Here is an 18970-nt window from a genome sequence, read left to right as displayed (position 1 = left end):
CAAACATAATTGCTACATATTTTGTGCCAAAAATACGATCGACAGTTGCAGCCAACCGAACTCCTGCTATGGGCAATGGATTCAAAAGGTACGACCATTTTCGTTACAACATACAACTACCACACAATTTTTTGACGGTAATATCTTGTTTCTCACATTATTACCATCGGATTATTCTTTTAGTAAATTCGACAGTAATCTCAATTTTTTTTAAATTATTGTGACACAATTTTTTTAATTTTAATTTTGATTTTTTTATTTAAATTTATTTTTTACACAATTAATAGTCAATTTATAAATAATAGAAACTAATTATGTAATATTAAGTAACAAATATTCAATTAAATTAAAAGTTAAATAAATCAAATAAATACAAAGAAACAGTGAAACAAAGCCCTAATCGCTAAAGATTTGGTAGTAGTAGTCGTCGTCATTCCCGTAATTCTATTGAGTCGGCGAAAAAGACGGTGATGTCTGTGTCCCACCAGCAGCACACATCTAAGAAGGTTTAATTATATTAAATTAATTACTGTCCACTTCTAAAATCATCACTCTTTAATCTCAGCAGAAATCTTCTTGTAGTTTGGTGGGTATTTCTCTTTGCCTTGTGAACGTATTTCGATGGATTAAGTTGTTTTTGTTCTTCCATCAAGAACAAAACCTTGAAGTCTAAAGTACCAAAGTATTAGAAATAAAACACAAAATTTCTACTTGCAAGAATAAGAACAATGATATCCACTTAGAAATAATGACAGCAACAAACACACACCAATGTAGCGAAAAATTGCACAGAAAACAAAAAAAATAGACACAATCACATCAAAATTTTTAAAAAATACCTTATTGTAAGAATTAAAAATCATGAGTCACTAGAATTCAAAAAATAATTTTACTATGATCAAAATAAGATATAAGAAGATCACTAATTATTGTACAATAGATACATATAACAAGTCAATTAATCTAAATATCAAATCTTATAAACAAGAACTAAGAAAATAAAAATATCACAAAATAGAATTGCTTTTGCATGACCCACAAATTCAACCATAGATCTTATCTAAAAAATTTGAATGATCAAAGTAACTATTTAGGTATCTTGAACATATACGTTGTCTAAATTTAAACTCGATCTAACAATTAATAAATTTTTATTGAATAATTTATGTGTGTGAAAAAATAAAGTGATTATTTATTTTTACTTAATAAGATCCTTATGTGAGAACATTGCACTATTAATTATTAACTGATTTTCAAATTAATTAATTGGTTTAGTGTTGACTCCCAATTTTTTTTAATTTCGCTAGGGAGCCAATGAAGTATCTATACAATGTGTACAATGAGTTGTTTATTTGACCCAATTTAAATTAAAATTGAAAATGTACCCACTTTTTACCCCAGTGTAACAAAATCCTTCGGTTTCACTTTAATTCTAACATTCTAATCCTTATTTCAAATTTTATCCAATCCCTTCTTTGTGAACGACGGCACACCTCTCACCCTCTTCCTCGTGAGCTCCGATAACCATCCCACCACAGCGCCGCTGACTGACATCGCATCTCCCTCATCACCTTTCAGCCCTCAATACCAGGCATAAAAAATAACTATCTATTTTATCTATGAAAATAACCATCCAATTCCATATGAAATTGACCATCCAGTTTATTATATCTATAAACAGGATTTTTTTTTTCCAAATACAAAATGCTTGTTGAGCTAATTCCTTAGTTAGAGTATTGAGATTTTGTTCATGAGACTTGATGAAGATTAACATGTGATTGCCCATTCATTTTCTGAACTTATCTGAATGTATTGGTAGAATATCTTTTAATTATGACATACTTATCAGGCGACAAAAATAACCATTTATTTTGTCTATGAAAGTAACCATCCGAATCCATATTAAACTGAAAGACAATATATTTAACATGTGAGTACTTAAATAACCATCCACGTATGAATAGAAATAATTATCTGCTAACATAGTGAACATATAGATTATTCGTCATTGACCACAACGTATAACACTTTTGAGTTAAACTTCTCCTTAATCACATATTCATGATACTAACGGCATATGTTTTATTATTAAAAAAATTTACACTTTGTGATAAATTTACATTATGGAATATGACATAATTAAATAGGATTTAGCAATGTAATTGCATGTCTATTATAACTTAATCACTTATATCTAACTGCAACAACTCCAAGCATATTTGAATTCAGTGAATGATAAACTAAATCCAACTCAACAATATGATCATGTTGCGTCTCATTAGTTTTTAGCTCCAGTCACTTCCACAACCTGCAATCAAACACAAATAAAAAAAGCCAACCAAAAAAATTAAGTGATATATGGTACTATAATCCCACAAATACACAAGAATAACTATGATCAATAACCTAAAATAAAAACATTACTTATTATTGGAAACACATTATAAAATCACAAAAAGAAGATATACACACATAAGTGAGAGTGATGATGCATGTGATCATTTATGTTCAAAATCAATATGAATAAACCATTTCATTCAAATCACTCAATAAAACATGGTATGCACTTCTTAAAAATATACCAAATAATTGATAACATCTGAATTTTTAAGCAAATTGGTGTTTTGATAAAAAAAAAATCACAAACAAGTGCATAATAAAATTCAAGCCCAAACATCATTAGAAATCACATAAAACTGCACAATTATAAATTATAATGCCTCATGGGAATAGATTTTAAGTCAAATGCTGGTCATACATAAGAATTAAACAAAAAAATTTCATTTAAACATTTCATCGGGCATATGGTGTGCATCATGTGTAAACAGAGCATTCAGCTCAATGGAAGCAGCAATCAACCCATAAAATTCAGCCAAGAAACACATTCAATCTAGCAACAGATATTAACTAGTCCTAAGCCTAATCTATACGCAGAAACTAGAATTAAAAGCAATAAAATAAATAAATAAAATAGAAAAAACAGAGGACAAGGAAAAGGATGGAACCTACGTTGATGAAGGAGAGAAAGAAAAACGGGGAAGTGATGGTGTTGCAGCGGCACAGAACTTAGCCAATGTTGGATTGCACCGGGGTGTTGCTCGCCGAAGCTGGCAGGCGCGAACAGGGGCGTGGGGCAACGAACACGGCAGGGAGAAATGGGAAAAAAGAAAAGAAAGAGAAGAGAGAGAGGGTGGACGACGGTGGTCGCCGGTGGTGGTTGCGGACGATTTGATGGGGTTGGTTAGCTGGGAGGGTGATGGTTAGGGTGATCTGGATTGAGAAAACGAAGAACAGAGATAAGGGTTGGGTAGAGAAGAAGCGATGGCGCGGCAGCGTGATAGCATGTTGCTGCCCTTTATGTCCCCTCCTACGTCAATGGCGGTGGCTGTGGCAGTCGGGTTGTTATGAGTAAGGCGGCACGTCGTTGAGAGTTTGACAGAGAGGGATTAAGGTGCGAGGGAGAGGAATTAGGTACTAAATAGGGAGAATAGATTTGGCCGGTAGGCGGTGATCGTGAACGCGCTGCACTGGCAAGATTCTCGGAAAAATGGAGAGAATGGTGGTAACGGTGTATTGAGAGATGGGATTCTTATTTTGATTCTCTAACTGGCGGTAATCCTAATTTATTTCAAATTTCAAATTAAAAATAATTTAAAATTAATTAATTGTCCATAATATATTTTAACTTTCAATTTAATCCCATTATATGCATTGTACAATATCTCTATTGACTTCTCATATTTTTTTTTAATTTAAAATGTATAACTTCAAAACAAAGGAAACAATTCAATCATTTTCTTTCCGATTCTCTATTTGTTTATTTACTTATTTAAGCAAGATAAAATAATTTCTTTATATCACTTTAAATATACTCCAACTACAAAATAGAACAAGAATTTGGATTCTCATCACTAAAAAGCTGAGGACCATAAACATAGTGAATGAAATAAGGAACATTCTCTTTTGTCTTAGTCTCATCTTTTTCCTTTGTTGTTTCGCCATCTTTCTTCTTTGTTGATTCACCAGATTTTTCTCCTTCTTCTTTGACTTCTTTTTTCTCCACCATTTTCAATTCCTTTATGGAAATAACCTCTGCATTTTTGTGCACCTTTTTTTTCATGAATGATATCAACTTCTCTTCTTCAATTGTGCCTTCAACTGTAACAATGTGCACTTTCTTGTCTATTTTAACATTGAAAATACCTACATGAAATTATAATAGCGAGTCTTAAAATAATGGGTATATTCAAATTATTTAGATGTAATTATGTAAATCCATATTTCTTCCATTTTACAATAATGGATTCAAAAAAAGAAAATACATAAATAGAATTAATATTGTGCTTTTTTTTAAAAAAATGTCATTATTAAGTGTAATTTAAAAAAAAAAAATTGGTGGAAACTCACATGTAATTATCTTCATGCATGTAAAGTTGATAATTAAGAATCGTTAGATTATAATTTAGTCAAATCTGTCAAATCATCTAACCATTCTTAACTATCAACTTCATGTGAAGACCCACCTAAAACATTATATTACCTAAATAATATAAATGAGAAAAATATTTTATATTATTTAAAATGAAAAAAATAAAACAAATGTTTTAAAAGTAACATAGTGGTTGAATTACCTTTATGCTTCAGCAACATGGTTCTGAGATCAGCTTCACATTTGTCACAATGCATGTGCGTCTTCACCGTAATTGTCCGTACAATTGGCTTCAAAATATAGACATGGCCTTGTGAAAAATAATTTCCGAATGAAAAAAATCTACTTAAAACATTATTAAACATATATACACAAAAGATATATATAAAAATAAAAAATACCAATAAAGAGAAAATTTAAATAAGTAAAGTTATAAGTACTAATACTCAAAAGATAAGAAGTAAACTATAAACCCAAATCACTGAGAGCTATAAATGAAAAATGTTATTTCATTTAAGAGTTTAATTCATGTGTGTCCTAAATTATTATTAGAGCACATTTTTAAATTTTTTAATAAATAAATAACAAATGTATTAAAATTTTAAATGTTGTATATTTTCAATAAATTTTTTTCAATTGATAACTGGACCTAATAATATTTACTTTAAATGTATATTTAATAACTATTAACCATATATTAAAGGAATAACTTACTTCTTTCTTTTCCTTTGGCTTTGAATCCGTGGGAATATTCTCCTTGGGCTTGATCTTTGGTGATATTAATTCAACTTTTCTCTTGCTTTTCTTCTCTATAATCTTCAATATTTTCAGAGGATCTAATTTTCCTTTTGCTTTGATCTCCCCTTTCTCAGTATCTATTTCAACACTGTGCACCCCTGCTCAGAATTCACCATCTTAAAACCATTGATTCCATTTATAAATGGTAAATATCATTAATAATTAGTAATGATTAAAAAAACATATATAAGATTTTCTCATGGTAAATATTGAAATACAAAAATACAGTGTAGCTAAAGAGACAAATGAGAGAGAAAATGACACAAGCACATGAGAAAATATTAATTATTAAATAATAATTTAGCAATATCAAGTTAGTTGAATAGTGTAGCTAAATTCAGTTGAGTTTGGACAACAAAGCATCCACATATCATTGAGCTGAAGTCTTTATAATAATAAGATTTGCTCATGGTAAATATTGAAATACAAAAATATTATTTATATACCAAAACAACCATCAAAATCACTTATTATGTATTTGTGTTTAAATAATACATATATTATTTAATTTATTTTTAACATGTATTTTGTATTTTAATATGTATTTTATACTAATGAATAATTTTGGTGACTGATTTTGATATATACGTAGTATGGTTGATTAAAATAAAAATAACACTTAAAATTAAAATCCAAATATACCTTCAATAGTGAGGAGATGCTTCTTGATATTGCTCCCACATTTAGGGCAATGCAAATTAACTTTGTAAATGGCAGTAATTACTTCAATAATTTCCTCCTTTTCTTCTTTCCCTGCTCCCATTTTCTATTGTTGCAAGGAATGAATGCTCGGAATCACAGAAACATATTAGGATTGGTTATTATTAGTAGTGCAAGTTTCTTCACCAACCTGCTTTGTTGGTTCAACTATCTAACTAATGGTAGCTCACCAGTTACTTGAAACTTGCTTACACAAAGTCATACACTATTTTTTTTTTTTTTTTGTTCACGATATCTCTTAATTTAGCAGGTCAATGATTAATTTGTTGTGACTTTGAATTTCATTTAAAGATTTATTATTGGCCAATAAATTGCTACATACACAATGTGGGATTCCAACCCCCACACCTATGTAACCACTTGACCAACATAAATTGATTTTATGACATACAAAATTATAATAAAAAATCTACACGAGCATTGCCCCCAAAATTTGAGAAGCACAACATAAAGGTGGAAAAGTTAAGACATGCTTACATACCATTTCATCCTTAAAGATCTTGAGGCATATCTTCCTGTTAATATAGTGGTTGGGCAAATATAACTGCTCTTAAAGCCACATTTTGTATTACCCATTATGCCCTTAATAAACAACCCCCAACCCTAACAGCAAACACACTTGTGCTTGTCTGCTTGTCATATATCTTCACTGAATTCAACAATAATACTTAAGTCACTGGTTGGAGAGTGTAAAATTTCAGTATAATCCTCAACCAATCTGTCCAATCAATAATAATAATTTAAAAAAAAGATAGCTTCAAATAATTATAGATGATTTTGCACTAATTGAAAATTTTAATAGTATTCTAAAAGGAAATTAATGTACAAGCAGCAACATGGAAAATTTTACATAACAATCACGTGATATTTCTATTGAACCACTAATCTCTGTAAATGATCCAGAAAGACCTCGAAGCTAACGTCATCCGTAAAGATAATATCTCCTCCAGGAAGAGCAGCGTCGGAGTTATAAGTAGCAGAAGGATTTAACTTTGCTAGTAAAAATCGCGCCTGCAAAAATAATTAAACATGTACATGAAATCGAACATATCGAGTTACTGACAATGTCTTATGTACCAGGTTGAACTTGATACATCATGTAGTAAGGTAATTTAATGGTGTAGATTTGAACCACGAGAGAGTGGCATCCGCCATCATTCAAATCTATACCATTTGGTCATTATAGTAATATTAGCATTGTCCTGGAGTTATTCACATCCCAGTCCAAGTTCATCAGTGATAAAGATAAATGCGGTGACATTCATAAGCTATCTCAAAACAGGATGGTAATTGGTTTAGCAGCGAGGCACATACACCGAGAGATAAAGATTACACAACAAACAAGTGGAATGCAATAAGAAATGGTGGGTCACCTGGGAACCATGCTGATCGCAAACAACTAGGCGAGGTACGGGAAATCTTTCCTTTATTATCGACTCTGCATCATCATGAGGAGCTCGTAGTAACTGAGCAAATGCCTGCAAAATATAGTGAATTTAATGGAAGGCATTCTGTACACAAATACAATGTCAAGAGCATCAATGATGCAGCTTTAAGCCAAAGACCTCAAAAGGACCCTTTGAAGCCTACAAAGATCTAGAAAAGGGGTCCAACAACCTGCTTTGGTCCCTTTTTTTCTTTCTTTTTTTTATCTATTTGGTCTGAGATTTGGCGTGGGTTGACAATTTTTATACCTGAGATCTTAATAGGTCCAAATCTTTAGATGAAATAGCTTATTCTATCTACTTTCAGATGTTGCAAGCTTTAGTAGTTTAAAATTTGTATAAAATGTTGTTGAATATCATGTCAGATGATGTCGGGTTTTATATGAAATCGAAAGGTGTCTTGTGCTCTAAGGTAAATTTTACTGTATAAGACATGATTTATACTACAGAATCATTGGACACTGAAGTGCAGAAACGAGGGCAGTAAACTGCAAAAAAGAGCACAACCTAAGTGCTGCAGGAATGAAAATGTAATAAACGAATGGGCATACAAGATCAGATCACAAACAAATGAATTAAATACAACTATAGAGAGAGTTTATAGAACCTCAATATGAAGATGGTTTGTCATGTGAGAAGACTAACAAATGCAGGTATAGGACCAAATAAAAAGAGAAATTTTTTTTTTAAGAAATTAAAAGCCCACCTCTAAAATGCCTTGCTAAATACTTGGTTTATGACAAAAATAAACACCATTATTCAATCAATATATAGCTCATGTTTCTCAATTAGGCAATTAGCTGTAAGAAGTATAAAAGAATACCTGATGTTCTGGTTCATTATGATATCCAGCCTTGCGCCATTGAGCAATGGTCGAACCATGAAAAATAACAACAGTGAAAAATGAATCCAAAAGCAGGATCCTGTCAGCAGCAATGGCTGCCACATCAAGAAGAGCTGGTTCAGGACCTGAATGGAATGAATAGGTAATCAACGAAGGCTGAACCATGACAACAGAATTGGCAACATTTTCGCGGTTCAATATCATTCTAAAGTATGCAGTCTCATCTGGACTATTATTGAAGACCTGCAATAAACAAATTCAGGATGTAAACACCATTAAGTACAAAAATAAAGCTAGGGCACACATCAGCAATGCAACAGATTTAAAGAGCTGAAAATAGAAAATGCATACCTGAACAAATTGAGAACGTCGTAAGTGGAACATAAATTGTGGGAATATTGACAACCTGGGAGACAAACTAAAAGAAGTTGGACTGTCCTTCTGATATTCTCCAAACCGGGAACACAAGTTTATCAATGCCTTATCCAACCATCTGATGGGATCAAATTCAGCCTAATTCCCAAAATTGCATCATGTTATACAATGGCATAATAGAAAAATTTACACAAGCCATAAAAATAAAACCATTTACACAACCAATAGTTGCTTTCTAGGACAATCACAAGTAAGTTTTCAGTTCTCGCAACAGTTGATGCATCATATATATCAGGTGGCAAAAAGAAAAACATTTGCTTCTTTTGCAAACTAAACGTTTATTATATTTTACTAAAGCATAATGGGTTTAGACTCCATTGTCCTTCATTTCATTTTATATGAAATGGAGACCCTGTGCCACTTCTCATGCTCGACCATTTTATTATTCCCCAGGACAATTTCATGCTCTGAAAAGCAATCAAACTACAAAATTAAAAACCAAAATCTAACAATTACTCCAATAATCTATAGTGGGCTTAAAGAACATTCTTTGTGTCCCGTTAATTAGATCACTGATGTATCACACAAATTAAACTCCAAGCCACAGTGGGATCTTGTATGACTTAGCAACACAGCATTCTGTGCCCCTGATCCCATATTATGGACCCAGAGCCTAAGTGGGAAAAGAAAACATGAACCAATTATGTTGAGCTTATACAGCTAGAAAATATACAATTGACATATTTAAAGGGAATTGGACAATAGGCTAGCACATTTCTGCAAAATCTGTAAGTGCAGAAATTATCAAACATTCACCTCTGTTTCCATTTTGAAAGAGACTTGGCGTGCCATGACTATAGCAGCTGCTTCTTGGTCAAATCCAGCTATCAAGTCCTAGAATTTTACATATAAAACACTGATGAACTTTGGAAAATGACTTCATAAAAAATGAATAAAATACAAATGATATCGTGAAATATGATAACTCCAAGTTACCAAGCAAGAAAAGTAAAGTGCTCAAATTACTTTATAAATCATCCAATGGAGCATTGAAGCACCATAAGCATTGACGTCATGTATGAAAAAAAGAAAAACTGAAAAGAATAAAAGACAGCAATTTTCTTATAACACCTTAAAACCAATAAAAATTTTAAAACCCATCAAGCCATCAGATGTCTCAACCTTGCAACACCTTGGGCCAATGTTAACGAGCCAAGGTGCACTTATCTCACACATAGATTCCTCTCATCCTACATCCTTTCAATTCTTCAGTGTTACAATCTTGTTAATCACGTTTCAAATATTCCTCAAACGACAAAGAATTCCATCAGCGGTAGCATGTTAATGTTACAGGATTCTACAACTAGAGTTAAATAAGCATTTATTTATTCAAAAATAATATTGCATTACTGTAAAATTTCTTGTTTAACTTTTTCATTTTTACGGGACAAAGTTCTCTGTTAAATCTTAATAGATAGAGGTCCTAAATCATCATACCTCAACCTAAAAAAATGTCATCATTCCAAAATAAACTAAAATTAAACCGAGGGCCATCATCCCCAATGATGCAAACTCTATTACTCCTGCTACTACCATTAGCAGAAAAATGGAGAAATTAACAAGTGTTCCCATCAAAAGTCACCTCCCTAATGTTACACAAGTCAAACTAAGTATAATCATGTACTCTTTGTGATGAAAATAAGTTCTTGGTCTATTTGAACGAATGACTTTCAGAATTCCGAATACCGAATCAATATATATTTAGAAATAAATGGCGTTAGTGATCAAATGAACCAGATAAAATGCATCAAAGGGTAGGAGATGAAAGCTTGCCTGTGAACTTCCTGGTCCAGCAACCCATCTACGTGAAAGAGTTGTAACTCGAAGTCTCATTTCCCCGCTGTTACTCTGATAACTGAGGCAAAATATCTGTAATGAGTGAGATATAATTTATCTACACTACCATAACAGGTAATACATAACACAAAGGTGCACATGGATTATTTTCATACTAAGTCAGGAATTGGAAGTAAAACTGATTGCTTGTAGACTGCACTGTAGCATCAGGAGTTTCCTTTCTCACAACATCAAAAAACAGACACAACGATGTGGATTTGTCAAGGCCACACATCTTCCATGCACTAGTACCTCCTTGACCAATAACAGTATCTGAACACAATGGGGTTTTCTGCACCATGTACGAGGAAGGAGTTAAGCATCTTTTTTTTACCCCCGAGGGCAGAGGCTTTTTCCCTTTTGGGGCTGGGGTTACTATAATACAATAGTAGCACAAAACAGTGTTAACCTGCTAGATGTACCTTTTCAAGAGTTGCACAAGGGCCAATAATACCTTGAACTTTCAAGTCCTTAGAGCAGTTTATCTCAAATATTCCACTGCAGAAATAAGTTAAAACAGCAAGACAAGATGATCAGAATCATCTACACTAATTAGGAGTTCAATATGTTAGAATCTTATATAAATCTATGTTTACAGCAGCATATTTGTCTATCATCCAGCATTAAATTGGTATTGGAATGAGCTTCACCTAATATGTAATAGAAAGGAACTGACTGAGTCAGCACTCAGCAGCTTGGCAGACAGAGTGCGCCATGGGGTATGCTTTTGTTTCTGAAACCAATGAACGTAACTATGATCCATATACAACAATTAAGCCTTCTCCAATTAGGTAGAGTAAGTCAACAATTATATTTACATTTAAACCAACACTGGACCACTTTCATGTCCACTTTTGGTTTATCTAAATCTTCCTCTACCTCTCTAGCTACAACCTACAAGACCATACTCTATCTGATAAACTCTTCTTACTTGGGCCTCCAGAAGTCTTGTCCTTACATATCCAAATCACCTAAGGCAAAATACTACCATCTTCTATCCAATAAGCCACCACCCCAACTCTATCTCTAATACACTTATTCCTAGTTCGATTTTGTGTAGTGCATTTAATCAGCCATTGCAGCATCCTTATTTCTGCAACATTTAACCTATCTCATTTAGCACCATTTGCTTGAAATCTGTCTATGTTAGGCTTAATTGAAAAACTAAGGCATTCCCAACTCCCAAGGCCAGGTGAAATAGAAAGGTTGTGCTACGCTATCAACAGTAAACATAAAATTTCACCAAATATTTATGACAGGGATCAGACAAGGAAGATTCATGTACCATATAAAAATTAAAAATAATGAAAATCTGTTAATACTTACTTTGATGATAGACCAAGATCATAATTAGAGGCTTGGAAAATACGCTTAAGTGAATCCTTGAAAACTGAATGACCAAAACTTTCAGCAAGTACAACAAGGCCACCAGTCCTCTCAACAGCAGTTTTAAGCTCAGCAATGCCAACCTGTGGGCAAAACAGAATGCAGAAAATTGTTAGTTTAGCAATTAAAGCCTTATCAACCTATATAGCATAAACCTCTTAATAGTATTAGCATAACAAAACTTCCAACAGGATTGAGATTAGGTATAACACTTAAAAAATTCTCCTTATAGACCATGGATCACGGACAAGAATTATAAACATGTACACTATATCTAGATATGGTAGGAGACACTTATCATTGCCTCATTGGGAGAATTCTCTCCCACATTGCCTAAAATATAACATCACTTAGGTAGCGTTTGTTTTGAGGTACTGAGACAGAGACTAAGAGACTGAGATTCAATATCGTGTTTGTTAGTTCAGAAACTGGTACTGAAATTTCTGTCTTTATCTCTAAAATTTCAGTATTTCAGTATCTCCAAAAAGTAAGGACACAGGGGACTGAAATTTTTAGAGATGAAAACTGAAACTTTAATAATATTTTATACCTAAAATACTTTCATTTTAATTAATTAATTCCAATTTTACCCTTTGTGTAAATTAAATTAGAGTTTCATTCTTGTTTCAATTCCTGTCTCCCATTTTGCACCAAACAGAATACTGAAATTTATTTCAATCCCTGTCTCTTAGTCTCTGTCTCTCAGTCTCAGTCTTTCCGTCTCTGTCTCTCCACCAAACGCTACCTTAGGTCATCTGCAAAGAATCTTTCTTTTGTTTCTTAGACCAAGGCATAATTCCTAACAACTGATTAAGCCTAAAATGAAAAATTTTGGACAATCAACAAAGTATTTCGGAACCACCTTTCTTACATCGTTATTGTATGGCGTTTATGGTTAGTCACTAGTGAAAGATTTGGGGTCTGCCTTGGTCATAGAACCAAATGTTACTAGCATTAGCGGTTTTGGTAAATTTCGTCTATGCTACACCTACGGTACATAGCTGGTTCCAAACCCAAATAAAGGAGGAGGGTTGGGTTAGACCTTCGACAGCCAACATAAAAACTTAGCCGAATCTTCATGACATGGATCAAATATGTTATTGCGCTAAAACTAGATCGTTGCCCAGAAGCAACGCACTGTATGGCTCGCGTACAGTGTCAAATGAGCAAGAGACACTGCATCGGTGCCCGGGTGTATTGTTAAATGAGCAAGGGTTCCCACATTTTCATGAACGAATGAGGGTAAATAAGCTAGTTCATAAAAAAAAAGGTAAAGGTAAAAGTCGGAGCGACAAAAGGTTGAGATTTGAGACATGAAACATAAGCACTCTAACAGGAAAATCCATAAAAGTAGTGAATACCATGACAAGGAGAAAGATTAATATCATGTGTCTACAAGAAACAAAATGAGTCGGCGCAAAGGTTAAAGAGTTGGATACCTCCGGATTCAAACTTTGGCATACAAGAAAGTTGAAGAATAGGAATGGGGTAGGTATTATCATAAATAAGCAGTGGGAGAAGGACGCAGTGGATGTCAATAGGGTGGGTGATCGGATCATCTCTATCAAATTTGTGGTGGAATGAGGTACTTTTCATGTGATTAGCACCTATACACCGCAAGTGGGTTCGGACGAGCAACACAAGATAAGGTTTTGGGAGGATCTAGAGAGTTTGGTCCAAGACATACCTTCAGGAGATAAGATTTTCTTAAGAGGAGATTTAAATGGCCATGTTGAAAGAGAAGTGACTTGGCATGGAAATATTCACGGATGCCATGGTTTTAGGGTGGCCAATACAGAGGGTAAAACTATTTTGAACTTTTTCTCAACTTATGAGATTCTCATCGCAAATACATGTTTTAAAAAAAGAGACGAATATCTTATAACCTATAGGAGTGGCATGACAAGCTCTCAAATCGACTCTTTCTTGTTAGTCGACTGAAAATTTTGCATTAATTGTAAAATTATTACAGGAGAGTTTGACAACACAACATAAGATGCTTGTCATGGATTTTCGAGTTTAGCAAAAATAAGGAACAAAGAACATTTCTAAGACAGATAACAGAAGAGGCAAAGTAGAAAAGGAATGAAAGCGCGGAGAAGATGTGGAGGGAGATAACAGAAGTTATTAGAAGAACAGCAAACAAAAGTTTTGGAATCTAGAAGGATAGAACTTTAAGGGACAATGAATCCTAGTGGTGGAATGCGAGTGTACAAGAAAAGATAAAGACAAAAATAAGAGTGATTTTGTGCCGCAATGCAGATAATTGGAAAAATTATAAGACGGCTAAGAAAGAGACAAAAGTGACTGTAAGTGAAGCAAGAACAATAACATATGAGAGGAAGGAAAAAAATGTATATATAGAATCGCAAAAAGCCATGAAAGAAGAACAAGAAACTTGGATCAGGTTAAGTGCATAAAGAATAAAGACGGAGAGGTTTTGGCTCAAAATGAGAAGATCAATGAAATGTGAAAGAACTACTTCTACGATTTATTTAATGAAGGACAAAAGACTCTTTCGAGCCTTGGTCGGTTATGCACAAGAGAAGAAGATCAAAACGTCGACTATTGTCAAAAGATTTGAGACTTCGAGGTAAAAGAAACTCTAAAGCAGATGAAAAATGGCAGGACAGTAAGACCCAATAATATTCCGATTGAAGTTTGGAAGGACCTTGGAAAGAAAGACATCAGTTGGTTAACCAAACTTTTTAATGAGATTTTAAGTTAAAAAAAGATGTCAGATGAGTGAAAAAAAAGCACATTGGTACCTATCTACAAGAATAAGAGGGATATACAGAGTTGCAAAAACTATAGAAGAATCAAACTCATGAGTTATACCATGAAATTATGAAAAATGGTGATAGAACAGAGACTGAGACAAGAGACACAAGTAGAAAACCAATTTGATTTTATGCCAGCCAGATCCACCACTGAAACTACATACCTGTTAAAAAGGATTATGAAGAAGTATCATAGTAATAAAAGGGATTTACATACGATATTTATTGATCTGCAAAAAGCGTACGATAGGGTGCCAATGGAGGTCTTATGAAAGGTTTTGAAAAGTAAGAGAGTAATGATCGCATATATTCGTGTAATTAAAGACATGTATGATGGAGTTACAACTAGTGTAAAGACTCAAGGCGGTGTGACAGGGGAATTTCCTATTGGTATAGGATTACACCAAGAATCATCCTTCAATCCATAACTTTTTACATTAGTCTTGGAAGTACTTACAAAGCATATCCAAAAGCCTGTGTCATAGTGCATGCCTTTTGCCGATGATATCATCCTTATAGGATAGTCAAGTGAAGACCTAAATAAGAAGTTAGATTTATGGAGATAAACTTTAGAAGTGTATGGTCTGCGCATAAGCAGTAGCAAGACGGAATATATGGAATGTAAGTTCGGCCGCTGAAGGGATAACCCTAATACAGAGGTAAAGATTGGAGAAAACATCCTACGAAAAGTTAGAAGTTTTAAATATCTTGGGTGCATCATACAGGATAAGGGAAAGATTAAATAGGATGTAAATCATAGGATCCAAGCAGGTTAATCAAAATGGCGGAGTGCGTCTGGTTTTATGTGTGACAAAAAAGCGCCTTTAAAATTTAAAAGTAAATTTTATCGCACTGCTATCAAACCGGCTATATTTTATGGTACAGTGTTGGACGGCCAAAGAGGAGCACAAACATAAGTTAATCATGGCAGAGATAAAAATGTTAAGATAAATGAGTGGTCATACCCGATTGAATAGAATAAAGAACGAAGATACAAGAGAGAGAGTTGAAGTAGTACCTATTGTGGAAAATATGGTAGAATCGCGTCTCAAGTAGTTTGGATATGTGAGAAGAAGACCGACAGAACACTCAATCAGGAGGGTAGATGAGATGGAAAATGGATAAGGGGTGAAAGGTCATCCATAAAGTAATCAAACAAAATCTACATGTAAACGATCTCTCTGTAGACATGATACATGATAGAACTCAAATATATCGTTTGATTCATGTAGCCGACCCCACCTAATGGGACAAGGCTTTGTTGTTATTGTTGTATTAGTGGTTTTGGTAGAAGTCAAGAGGACAATCTCTACAATTTGCAACTATTGCTAGGATGTGGAGCATTTGATTGGAGCCTAAGATTTATATTTTAAGTTCGAAAATATTTAATTCCAAGTTTCCAACCACTAGTATTGAACAATTATAAGTCCAGGAAGATAAATGCATGACCATAGCACATCCAGAAGAATATTCAATATACAGATAATAAATGGGAAGTGAATGAAAATGAAAACCATTACCAAAAGACTCCTCCTCAGATTACTTAGCAGATGGGCTATCATTCAATATTATATGCTTGACAAATATTAAACAGTGAACAGTTTTCCAGGTGGAAACTAGGGAGAAAATCGTGCCAAGCACTTGCAACATAAAAACAAGCAGAATGCTGCTCACAAATCAAAGGATAATGTACAAAGTGAAAGCATTACCTGATCAAGAGCACAAGCAAAGAGATCTAGCACATGACCTTGATGTACAAGCTGCTTTGCAAGTCCATCATAAAATTTCACACATTTATGGTAATGTGGCACAGAATCTTTATCCAAATCCTTGTGGGAACGAATCGGTTCAGTAAGTTGTTTGGACACAATCTACAACGGTACATATAAGAGAATCAGCCAACCGTAATAAGCCAATCAGAGTAGGTGGAAATCATGCTTGCCCGTGAGATGAAGAGAAGTAAAATAAATATCCAACATAAAAGAACGATTTTGCAACTCTTCTGAAAGTAAATGTTGGTTTATAATATGTGCTTATGTTGTTATCTCTGTTTAGTTATATATATGCAGCCAGATAAGTCTAGACAACCCTCATCACATTCACACAACAACCAAGTTTTGTCACCATAGTGCACTATGGTAAACTTAGACAATCAAACATTAAAATTTAAATCCTTTGCATTGGTTGTGCGATAGTTTCTTGGTATGCAAGAAAAAAAAATTCTCAACAAACAAATCATCTTCTACCATTGGATGAGATACCAAAGTCCAATAATAATAATAATAATAATAATAATGAATTAAACAATTATTACAATTAATTAATTAACGAAGAATGCTACAATTTCGTTCAAGAACCTTGGAATATTCCAAATGGTATGCTTCAACTTCCACCCGGCAATTTAGCCATTTAGGTTTTTTAGATTTTTAAAAATAAAATTCTCCTATTGTGAAATGAAGTAAATGATTGCGGGGTCATCAATGAGTCATAGTAATATATTTTCATACTTAGTGGCAATTCTCTAAATTAGTAACAAGACTCAAAAATTGCCATATATGCAAGTACACTAAATAGCATATACAGCATACATTAACGAGTATGATCAGCAAGTCTTACAGGAGCAGGTCCTTCAGTTGCCGGCCCACCAATGAAAGCCATAATTCTTGCGGCCGAGCCAGGAACGCATGCCCCCAACAAACTGGCTGCTATGCTCAGTGCAGTACTGGTGCACCTCGTCGCACGCTGGTCAGCAGGCACCGGCCAAGGATCCTTCTGCAGCTCCTCCAAAACCTGTCAACCAAATCACACACAATAAAAATTAACACCGAATACACATTATCAGGATCCTCTCATGTTCACTTAAAATAATTGCTAAAACACATAACTCACTCGCATTTATCAGATGGTCCTTCAACATGATATAGATTACAAAACAAGTAAAGCCATTGTGAGGGTGGCTGCATACATAGCACCACTCTATTTCACTAAGATACCAGCATTCACAAAAAAAGAAGAAAATTTCGTTATAGTATGATCCTAACCATCACTTAGTCATCAATTATACTAATCTAATGTTATTTCTTCCTTTCTTTTCCGCTAACCTGACAGAGTCACAGAGATGATCCTAAATTCCTAATTTCCTCCTCCAAACACACTCCAACCAGAAATTAAAATAACAAATTAGTATTACCGAATTCAGGGTGAACTCGCACTCCGAAGCAGGCACCAAGAACCGCGAAATGCTCTCCCTGGACAGGCCATCCCGGGCGCCGGCAATGACGCCAACGGCCGGCTTCGGCTTATTGGCAAAGAAGCACATCTGCTCAAGCAACTGATCCTTCGAAACATCCTTAGAGCCTTTAAAAACATAAGTCTTAGGAACCTGAGCGAACCCTAACTCATGAACATGCACGAAGGTCCCAAACGTGATCAATCCCACAAGCGAATTCTCCGGCAAAAGCTCCACCGCCTGAAGCAGGGCGGAGCGTAGGTATCCAATCTCCTCCTCGATGACGCACGTGTCAACGACGAAGAGGAACACCGGCGGGACGGTGGCGGTAGGATCAGGTGTGGACGCGTACTCTATTGTTGTGTACTGTGGAAAAAGCTCAGCAGGGAGATTGTCGTCGGAGATTGAAGCGTAGTGAGGGGGGAAGTGGTTGCGCTGGAAGCAGAAGGGGCAGATCCAGATCTTGGCGGCGAAATCGACGATGCAGAAGGGGTTGAGAACGGAGCGGCAGGTGCGGCAGCGCTGAGGCTGGTATGGGAGGAGAGGGGCGGCGGATGAGGGGAAGTGTTTGATGGGAGTGTAGATTACGGCGACGGGGACGACGGCGTTGGCGGCTTCTTGCTTTGTGCCGGGGATGACGTTCCAGGGCATCCGGACGCCATCCTGGGATTCCAGATCAAGAAACTCCGCCATGAATCACGTAATCAGTGATGGATTCGATTTCAAATTGAGATTTGGAATTGAGTTAGCTAACGATGAGGAGGAGACACAGGCGGAGAGAGTGATAAAGTGAGGAGGTTTCCAGTTTAACAATAATTTCATGTTTCATGGGTCCACACGAGTACATGACACAAAATGAGTGTATGACTATTGCAATTTATGAGTAACAGTAAATTTATTTAAAAGGTTTTTCAAGAGCAATGCTAACACAATTTATTATTAAGAAAGTGGGAGGGATAAGCAAATTTTATTAATTTATATATTTAAATTTTGATAAATATAAAATAAATTATATTAATTTTACATAATTATAGTAAATATATATGTAAATTATATATTTTTATGTGC

At 34.5% G+C, this 18970-nt stretch overlaps 2 protein-coding genes across 2 annotated transcripts; both read right to left on the bottom strand.

Moving 5' to 3' along the window:
* Nucleotides 1-3806: 3806 nt before the first annotated feature.
* On the bottom strand, nt 3807-6525 carry LOC130934999 (heavy metal-associated isoprenylated plant protein 4). The gene is made up of 4 exons (XM_057864529.1): nt 5870-6525; nt 5144-5325; nt 4632-4719; nt 3807-4203 (listed from the first exon to the last, which is right to left on the bottom strand). The coding sequence occupies exons 1-4, from the start codon at nt 5988-5990 to the stop codon at nt 3878-3880; spliced, it is 717 nt and encodes a 238-aa protein (XP_057720512.1). The 5' UTR covers nt 5991-6525; the 3' UTR covers nt 3807-3877.
* A 178-nt stretch (nt 6526-6703) lies between these two features.
* Nucleotides 6704-18753, bottom strand: LOC130934997 (protein transport protein SEC23 C). The gene is made up of 12 exons (XM_057864528.1): nt 17864-18753; nt 17290-17463; nt 16383-16544; nt 11834-11976; nt 10930-11005; nt 10624-10799; nt 10445-10526; nt 9428-9505; nt 8588-8749; nt 8216-8479; nt 7321-7425; nt 6704-6958 (listed from the first exon to the last, which is right to left on the bottom strand). Exons 1-12 carry the CDS (start codon nt 18593-18595, stop codon nt 6818-6820), a joined length of 2295 nt encoding a protein of 764 aa, XP_057720511.1. The 5' UTR covers nt 18596-18753; the 3' UTR covers nt 6704-6817.
* Nucleotides 18754-18970: the final 217 nt, after the last annotated feature.

This window comes from Arachis stenosperma, chromosome 6, assembly GCF_014773155.1.
Source record: "Arachis stenosperma cultivar V10309 chromosome 6, arast.V10309.gnm1.PFL2, whole genome shotgun sequence".
NCBI lineage: Eukaryota > Viridiplantae > Streptophyta > Magnoliopsida > Fabales > Fabaceae > Arachis > Arachis stenosperma.
This window is presented reverse-complemented; position numbering and strand designations above follow the sequence as displayed.

Bases quoted from the DNA above. Each gene is read 5' to 3' on its own strand.
- LOC130934999 (XM_057864529.1), bottom strand. From the start codon at position 5,990: ATGGGAGCAGGGAAAGAAGAAAAGGAGGAAATTATTGAAGTAATTACT. The intron at 5,326-5,869 runs GTATATTTGGAT...AATTCTGAGCAG, and splicing joins GCATCTCCTCACTATTGAAG to GGGTGCACAGTGTTGAAATA. The intron at 4,204-4,631 runs GTAATTCAACCA...AATTTCATGTAG, and splicing joins CATGTTGCTGAAGCATAAAG to GTATTTTCAATGTTAAAATA.
- LOC130934997 (XM_057864528.1), bottom strand. From the start codon at position 18,595: ATGGCGGAGTTTCTTGATCTGGAATCCCAGGATGGCGTCCGGATGCCC. The intron at 17,464-17,863 runs GTAATACTAATT...TTTGGTTGACAG, and splicing joins GCGAGTTCACCCTGAATTCG to GTTTTGGAGGAGCTGCAGAA. The intron at 8,750-9,427 runs GTGAATGTTTGA...TTTGGGAATTAG, and splicing joins CTTTCAAAATGGAAACAGAG to GCTGAATTTGATCCCATCAG.